General features: G+C 47.9%; 1 protein-coding gene across 3 annotated transcripts; it reads left to right on the forward strand.

Moving 5' to 3' along the window:
• On the forward strand, positions 1-8,402 carry FIGNL1 (fidgetin like 1). 3 transcript variants are annotated; one of them, XM_077303285.1, is made up of 2 exons: positions 1-48; positions 5,347-8,402. In XM_077303285.1, exon 2 carries the CDS (start codon positions 5,350-5,352, stop codon positions 7,372-7,374), a length of 2,025 nt encoding a protein of 674 aa, XP_077159400.1. In that variant the 5' UTR covers positions 1-48; positions 5,347-5,349; the 3' UTR covers positions 7,375-8,402. The 3 variants fall into 3 exon arrangements, with proteins under 3 accessions (XP_077159400.1, XP_077159399.1, XP_077159398.1); XM_077303284.1 differs by lacking the exon at positions 1-48 and adding an exon at positions 329-500; XM_077303283.1 differs by lacking the exon at positions 1-48 and adding an exon at positions 1,330-3,903.
• The last annotated feature ends 784 nt before the right edge of the window (positions 8,403-9,186 follow it).

The raw sequence follows: 9,186 nt of genomic DNA on the forward strand, positions 1-9,186 counted from the left end.
GCGGCGGCGGCGGCGGGGCCTGAGGAGGCGGCGGCGGCGGCGGACCGAGTAGGGGCGGGGGGGGGCACTGGGGCGGGGGGGCCCTGCATGCTCCCCTCCCCCTTCTCCCTCCGCCCCCCCCGTCGACGGCCTTTCCCCGAGGGAGGGAGGGAGGGAGGGAGGGGTGCCGGGGGGGGGCCGCGAAAGGCGCGTCCAGCGATTTCTTCATGGCTTCGAGCCCCCCCCGGCCGGGCCTGGCCGGGCCTTTGGCGCAAGGGGGGCTGGCTGGGGACGGCGCGGCCTGGGATCGGGGCCCGCCCTTCCTGCTCGGCATTCCCGCGGGCGGGGGGGGGGCGGGGGGCAATCTGCGGCTCTCCAGACGTTGGTGGACTACAGTGCCCATGAGTCCCTGCTGGGCATGTTTCGAGCAGCCTGGGCTACCCATTTTCACCCTCTTTCTATAAGGCCAGATAATTCCCATTGCATCGCCTCTGAGGAAGATGGCGTGCACACCATTGCTGGCATGTAAAACCATTAATTTAAAGAATAATATTTTTGAAATTGGATAAGTATGTTGTTCAGGAGTACGGAATTAATTATCAGTGTCCATTAACTGTTTGGCATCCATAAACACGTAAGTCTGTGCCAGGGTAGGATCTTGTGGTAGTCTTCCTGGTCATCTAGTCTTTATACTCCACATATGTTGTTGTTAGGTGCGAAGTCGTGTCCGACCCATTGCGACCCCATGGGCAATGATCCTCCAGGCCTTCCTGTCCTCTACCATTCCCCGGAGTCCATTTAAGTTTGCACCGACTGCTTCAGTGACTCCATCCAGCCACCTCATTCTCTGTCGTCCCCTTCTTCTTTTGCCCTCGATCGCCCCCAGCATTAGGCTCTTCTCCAGGGAGTCCTTCCTTCTCATGAGGTGGCCAAAGTATTTGAGTTTCATCTTCAGGATCTGGCCTTCTAAGGAGCAGTCAGGGCTGATCTCCTCTAGGACTGACCAGTTTGTTCGCCTTGCAGTCCAAGGGACTCGCAAGAGTCTTCTCCAGCACCAGAGTTCAAAAGCCTCAATTCTTTGACGCTCGGCCTTCCTTATGGTCCAACTTTCGCAGCCATACATTGCAACTGGGAATACCATAGCCTTGACTAAACGCACTTTTGTTGGCATCCACATATGTAACAGTCTTACATTCCTACCAGTCAGAGCAGGGGTAGTCAAACTGCGGCCCTCCAGATGTCCATGGACTACAATTCCCAGGAGCCCCTGCCAGCATTCGCTGGCAGGGGCTTCTGGGAATTGTGGTCCATGGACATCTGGAGGGCCGCAGTTTGACTACCCCTGAGTCAGAGTATCTGACAAGGATTGGTATCAGGCTTATGGAAGCCTCCCAGATTTGCCATACTGAGGGAAAAGTGATAGCCAGGAAACCTCTACACCAGGATTACAGAATATATCTCAAAAATATTTTTGCTAATTGTACTATTCTGGTAGTTTTATTTATTGATTGAATTGATTTGATTTCTATACAGCCCTTCCATATGGCTCACGGCGGTTTACATACAACATCACGGGGATACATGGAATGAAGTAACATACGGCATAATCAAATGCAACAACAATAATCTAACAGTGGTTCTAAACAACACAATTTCAGTGATCTTAAACAACAATATAACAGGAACAAGAACTTAGCTAAGGCCCTTAGAGAGGTCAGACTGGTTCAGGCCATGAAGGGGATGTCTGAGTGAGACATGTGGTCGGTCTCAGGCCAATGCCTGGCGGAGGAGCTCCCTTTGGCAGGCCCTACAGAATTGTGGGAGTTTGGGCAGGGCCCTGATCTCTTCAGGGAGCTTGTTCCACCAGGTGGGAGCCAGGACAGAAAAAGCTCTAGCTCTTGTTGAGGACCAATGTGCTTCTTTGGGGTCAGGGATCACCAGCCAGTTGGCGGTAGTGGAGCGTAATGCTCTTTGGAGGGTTTAGAAGGAGAGACAGTCTCTTAGGTACACTGGGCCCAGACTGTGTATGGCCTTGAAGGTAAGAACTGAAACTTTAAGCCTGATCTGGAATTCAATTGGGAGCCAGTTGAGTTCTTGAAGTATAGGCTGGATGTGAGATCTTCATGGTGTATTGGTGAGAATCCTGGCTGCTGCGTTCTGCACCAATTGCAGTTTCTGGGTCAAGGATAAGGGGAGTTCTGCATAGAGTGAGTTGCAGCAGTCTAGAGTTGTCCATAAATAGTTTTTTTGCAGGCCTAGAATCTAATGTGGAAGTAAAACAAGATGCCAGACCTCAGGAGTGAGAAGGGTCTGAACTACAGTCGGCCACATTTAATGTGGTTGACCATGAAATATTGGCTCACCGCCTCGCCAGAATCGGGATTAAGGGGACTGTGCTGAAATGGCTGGTCTCCTTTCTCCAGAACAGGATGCAGAGGTTGCTGTGGGGGTTGAGCTATCTGACCCTTGCGGGCTCCCATGTGGGGTTCCACAGGGGACAATACTCTCCCCTACGTTTTTTAACATCTATATGTGCCCTCTAGCCTAGCTGGTCCAGGGCTATGGGCTGGGATGTCACCAATATGTGGAGGACACCTAGCTCTACTTCCTAATTGATGGCCAGCCAGATCCCCCCCCCCCCCGCCCGAATACATTTGTCAGTTGTTTGGAAGCAGTGGCTGAATGGCTCAGGCAGAGTTGCCTGAAACAAAACCTCTCCAAGACGGAGATCCTGTGGCTGGGGTGAAGAGAATAGGACCAGGAAGCGCGTCTCCCATGCCTGAATGGGGTGCAATTAACACCTGCACCAGTTGCCAGGAATTTAGGAGTGACCTTTGATGCCTCTCTTTCTATGGAGGCTCGGGTCACTAAAGTAGCCTGTATGGCATTTTCCCATCTTTGCCAAGCTAGGGTGGGTGGGCGCCCTACCTGTCCTCAGACCACTTGGCAACAGTGATCCATGCAACAGTCACTTCCAGACTAGACTACTGTAACTCGCTCTACATGGGCCTGCCCTTGTCCTTGACCCAGAAGTTACAGCTGGTACAAAATGCAGCTGCTAGGATCCTCACTGGGACATCATGGAGGATCCATATTCAGCCTGTGCTTCAACATTACCAGTCTGTTTCCAGATCAAGTTCAACGTTTGGTCTTGACCTTTATACGCGGTCTGGGTCCTGTTTACCTGTGGGACTACCTAGTTGCTTATGCCCCCCGCAGGGCTCTTCACTCTGCAGGTATGAACTTACTGGTAGTCCTGGGCCCTCGGGATGCTCATCTGGCCTTGACCTGAGCCAGGGCCTTTTTGGTCCTGGCCCCAACCTGGTGGAATGAGCTCCCGGAAGAGCTGAGGGTCCTGCCAGAGCTGTCAACTATCCACAGGGCCTGCAAGATGGAGCTCTTCTACCAGGCATACGGTTGAGGCCAGGGCACGGTCCCACTGTTCAATCTGGGATCCCCCATGTCTATTGTATCCATCTATTGATCTGTTCCCCACTCCCTTCAGAAGGACAGTAAGAATGTTGGTCGAGGAGGTAAATTGCTAGTGGGTTTTCTTTTGTCTGCTGTCTTATCTGTAACCGCTCCTGCGAAGCGGATAAAATAAAGCAGTAAGGGCTGTGTGGGCAGAGAAAGAGCAGGGCCTGTCCGTGATAAAAACTCGGAGGGGCCAATCAGGAGCCACAAAGCGGCTCCTGATTGGCCCCTCCGAGTGCCACTTGGCCCCCAATGGGGAGGTGCGCACTTGGCCACTCCCGGGGTTCGACGCAGGGAAAGGAGCAGGGCCGCCGGGTCAAAGACGTGGCAGGCCTGCTCCTTTCCCGCCGCCAACCCAGGCCGCTGTCAGCCGCCTCCTGCGGCCGGCAGGGGGAGGTTGGCGCCGCCTGGGAAGGGCCATCTTGTGCAATGCCTACCGCCAACGCTCAGGTAAGCCCCCCGAAAGCCACCCACCCACCCTCCCAGCTCTTCCCCACACCCCGAGCCGCCAGACCCCCTGCGGTTCCCCCCTCCCAACCACCCCACCCTGGCACGATGCCTCCCACCCTACACCGCCATTCCCCCGCCCACCCACCCCCACAAGTTTCCACCACGCTCCCCCCCTCTGCCGGCAACCTACCTACCCACCCGTCGCCGTCTCCCCCCCAACCGGCCAAAAATCGCCCCCGTGCTCTCCCCGGATCCCCCAAGCCACCCACCCACCCGTCGCCATTTCCCGCCCCCACCCCACACGCCCTACACTCGCTCCCCCGTGGATCCCCCGGCCCACCCATCCACACCTCACCATCTGCTGATTGGGCAGTTTGGGGGGCGCCACCCCCAAAAGGCGCTCCCCAAACTGCCCAATCAGGTTCCCACCCCTCTCTACCCCATGCTCTCCCCCCCAATCACCCCTCTAATTGCTCCCTCCTCGCCAACCCCCCCCCCCACGGACCCTTTAAAAAAACCCTCCTTTTCCCCCTGTCCCCTCCAAGTCCACCTACCTCCCTGCCTGCCTGCCTTCCTTCCTTCTTCCTTCATTCCTTCCTGACTTCCTCTACTTCTCCATATACTTCCTGCCTATCCGTCTCACTTGCTCTCTTTCCCCCTTCCTCTCTAACATACTTCCTGCCTTCCTTCCTGCCTTCCTTCTATTCATCCCTCCAACTACCCCTTCCCTCCTTTCTCACTCCCATCCCTCCTTCCTTCTTCAACCTTCCTTTCCTCTCTTATTCTTCCCTAGGCTCTTGCACTGTAAAGGTCAACACATGTGCTTCTGAATGGATGGATTTGTAAGTGCAGGAAGCTGCTTTAGTTGAATGCTGAAGGACTGAGATAGGAGACATTGAGTCCTCTGCTGTACACTTTTACATATAGCACCATCAGATGTTTGAAACCCAGAGGACTACCTAAACTATATAAATGTGGGATCATTTTTCTGTATGTCTGAAACATTTACAGTACAGTACAGAGAGCCAGTTTGGTGTAGTGGTTAGGAGTGCGGACTTCTAATCTGGGATGCCAGGTTCGAATCTGCGCTCCCCCACATGCAGAGCCAGCTGGGTGACCTTGGGCTCGCCACGGCACTGATACAACTGTTCTGACCGAGCAGTGATATCAGGGCTCTCTCAGCCTCACCCACCCCACAGGGTGTCTGCTGTGGGGAGAGGAAAGGGAAGGCGACTGTAAGCCGCTTTGAGCCTCCTTCGGGGAGAGAAAAGCGGCATATAAGAACCAACTCTTCTTCTTCTTCTTCTTCTTCTTCTTCTTCTTCTTCTTCTTCTTCTTCTTCTTCTTCTTCTTCTACTTAACTAGTCAAATGAGGTGATGAATGAAAGAAGTAGTGACACTGAAGCTTCCCAACATTAAATCTTTTTGTCTGTTTCTCTATAGATCATGGAGACTGCTAGTCCCAGTGACATACACCTGAGTGAATGGCAGAAGAATTTCTTTGCTGTTAGCTTTGGCACCTGTACACCAGGACAGAAGGCAGATGCATACTGTGGACAGATTTTACGCATTCAGTATGCATGGGCAAACTCTGAGATCTCCCAGGTTTGTGCTGCCAGCCTGTTCAAAAAGTACTCGGAAAAATATTCTGCAATTATTGATTCTGACAACACAGAGACCGGCTTGAATAACTATGCTGAGAGCATTTTGACTTTGGCACAAAGTCAGCAAAATGACAGTGACAAATGGCAGTCTGCTTTGACAACAAGTAGTGTGATGGAATTGGAGTGTGTGCAAGAGATAATGCAGGCTGGCAGAAAGTTCCAGAGGTCTCTGATGGCTCAAGCAGATAAAGAGGTCAGTGCTTCTGTTTCTTCAGGTCTTCCCAAACCTCCTTTCTGCTTTGATGGTGGCGAGTCTGTTCTTGGAGCTGGCTCATCAAATTGTGTTAGTGAGGGACCAGATATCCTTGTGGGTCCCACTTTTTTGAAATGTTATCAGACTGGCATGACTTCCTCAACCAAAGTTGCACATTCTCTTTCCTCTGTAAGTGAAGTGTCAGAAATAGGGTCTCCTGCAGCTCCATTATCTGGAAATATCAATTCAGCATTTAATAATTCTTTGAAACTTGGAAGTCCTTCTGATTTGGGGCAGAACTCATCATCTACCCAGTCTGCTTTTCCAACAGGGGTGAATAATCTGGGGAAAAGGAAAACTTTTGTTGGATTTAGTGAAGAAAGCAATAATGTAACTTATGGTTATAAATCTTCAGTTAATACAGAAGAAAAAGACTTTTCAGGGAATGGAGCCAAAAGCAATGAGAACAGAACATCTGATTTCAAAACTGCAAAAGAACAACTCTGGGTGGATCAGCAGAAAAAACATCAACCCCAGCGTAAAACACTCTCATCTTATGGGGGTATTAAAAAGTCTTTGGGAGCTGGAAGGTCTCGGGCATTTGGAAAATTTGTTCCTCCAGTACCAAAACAAGATGGAAATGAAAATTTGGGACTGCAGTGCAGACCTTCTGGTGCAGAACCTATAGAGTTGACTTGTCCTACAGATGAACGCTTAAAGAATATAGAACCAAAAATGATAGAACTTATCACGCATGAGATTATGGATCGTGGACCTGCAGTCAATTGGGATGATATTGCTGGAGTTGAGTTTGCAAAGACAACTGTCAAAGAAATCGTAGTGTGGCCTATGTTGAGGCCTGACATTTTTATAGGCTTGCGTGGTCCACCAAAAGGAATTCTTTTGTTTGGTCCCCCTGGGACAGGGAAGACTCTCATTGGCAAATGTATTGCATGTCAGTCTGGTGCCACATTTTTTAGCATCAGTGCTTCTTCATTGACTTCTAAGTGGGTTGGTGAAGGTGAAAAGATGGTCCGTGCATTGTTTGCTGTGGCACGATGCCATCAGCCATCAGTAATTTTTATTGATGAAATTGATTCTCTGTTATCCCAGCGTGGAAATGGGGAACATGAATCTTCTAGAAGAATAAAAACTGAATTCTTAGTTCAACTAGATGGAGCAACAACTTCTTCTGAAGATCGCATATTAGTTGTAGGAGCAACCAACCGTCCACAAGAAATTGATGAAGCTGCTAGGAGAAGACTGGTGAAGAGACTGTACATTCCACTTCCTGAAGCTTCTGCCAGAAGGCAGATAGTGTCCCATCTAATGTCGAAGGAACACTGCTCCCTAACTGAAGAGGAAGTGGATCTCATTGTCAAAAAATCAGATGGGTTTTCTGGGGCCGACATGACTCAGCTTTGTCGAGAGGCTTCTCTAGGTCCTATCCGTAGCCTTCAGTCTGTTGATATCACAACTATTACACCTGAGCAAGTACGGCCTATTGTGTCTCAAGACTTTGAAAATGCTTTAAAAACTGTGCGTCCTAGTGTTTCCTCCAAGGATTTAGAATTGTATGAAACCTGGAATCAAACATTTGGTTGTGGAAGATAAAAGAAATAAATTAGGATCTATGGGAATTTGTATCTTTGATATTTTTACATTTCTAAACTGTTCTCATGAATGAGAAGAAATTGCTCTTTTGCCTGAACTAACATGCTGGTTGTGCAGGTAGACTGCTTTGGAAGATGCATTCTGGTTTTGTTAGGCTGCAGTTCTTGGCACTCTAACAAGGAAGCAAATCCCATGAATATACTGCTGAATAAGCATGCGTCTACGGTGAAAATGCTTCAGCTGTTTCCCTATACTAACTGATACATAGTATTTATGGAAAGAAGCCTTAGTACTGCTTTTACTAAGTAGCTTAAGGTGTTTAGGGATGGACATATGTCACAGTGGAACATTTAAAGCCAACCAAGTTTAATTTTGGGTGCATCTGAAGAAGCATGCATGCACATGAAAGTTTATACCCAGAATCAAACTATTAGCAGTAAATAAAGTCACTAACAAGTTGCTAACATGTTGGCTGAATCAGGAGGGAAAAGAGGTGGGAGTTGGCATACATGAGGAACACTATTCAGGATTTCATTGCTACGTGTGCATTTACACTTTGCGTGGATCTGTAGAACTGCATGCCCAAAATAATGTCGGATGGCTCCCTCAAGTAGTAATATTCTCATGACAAACATTACAGAATTCTTTCAAAATGTGGAAGGCACCAGGGTCGTTAGATCTTACTAGAAAGGGTTGTACAGCCAACCAAATTGACACAAACATGGTTCAAATTTCTCTGGAGCTTGTTATCGGGATGGATTTTACAAAATTAAAAAGTGCAGAGGGCAGAATTCTCAGGCCGTGATCTTCTTAAGCTGTGATGTGGAAGGCAACCTTTTTTGTATCTTAGCACTGTGTTATTGTAACACTGAGAAAAATGCTGCAGAAATACAAGTTAGAAAAGTTAGATCAGAAAAATACACATTCAAACTGCACTGTACCATTGATACTGAGTTTTACTGCTTCCTCTGTACAGATCTTTTGCTTGTTCGTTAAATAAATAAATAATGTGGCATTTATGGGGAAAATTGCCTTCTCTGATGACTCTTTCGTTAATGTGCAGGCAATTTGCATATATAGCCCGCCATCTTGCAGAAATCCAGATTATCTGCTGAAAATCATTGGGTTTAGGTGACTGTCAAATATACAGATGTGTTCCATAATCTATTAAAATGCTACCTCATATGAAGAATGACATAATTTCACAAAATAAAGAATTGCAACAAAGCAGGGCATGATTGCAATTTAAGGGAAATGATGCAGATAAATCCACTCTAATGGATATACTCAGCAGATGCAAAAATATAATACTCTGTTATTTCTTTTTTGGCTGGTTGAACTTCGTAAGCACAGCCCTCTCCTGCTCTGCGGTTCAGCAACACTAAGCTCTCTTGCTTTTCCTTTCTCTTTAGAAATTATGAACACTGGGAAAGGTGAGCCTTTAATTAACAAGTCCGTTCAAAATTTTTGTTTCATTTTCTCCCCGCGTTTCCCATGTCTGAGTTAGCTAAAATTACATTGGCATAGTTTGAAAACTCATCTGCATTTCCATTTAAAAGCACTTCAGTTAGGACATTGAACTTGATGAGATGGGTAATGATTGCAACTTTAATAAAAATAAACACTGTCAAAAGACAATGTGGACAATACAGACTTCAATGAGATTGAAATATTCAAACGATAAACACATTTGGTTCTTCAAATATGAATAGTGTTTTTTTCCACAACACATTCCTGTTTTCACCCCCTATGGTGTGACATTTTCATGAACGGAGGGTTTTTTTGTTTTTGTTTTATTCAACTTTGTAACAG

The sequence above is a fragment of the Paroedura picta genome, chromosome 11 (genome assembly GCF_049243985.1).
Source record: "Paroedura picta isolate Pp20150507F chromosome 11, Ppicta_v3.0, whole genome shotgun sequence".
Classification (NCBI taxonomy): domain Eukaryota; kingdom Metazoa; phylum Chordata; class Lepidosauria; order Squamata; family Gekkonidae; genus Paroedura; species Paroedura picta.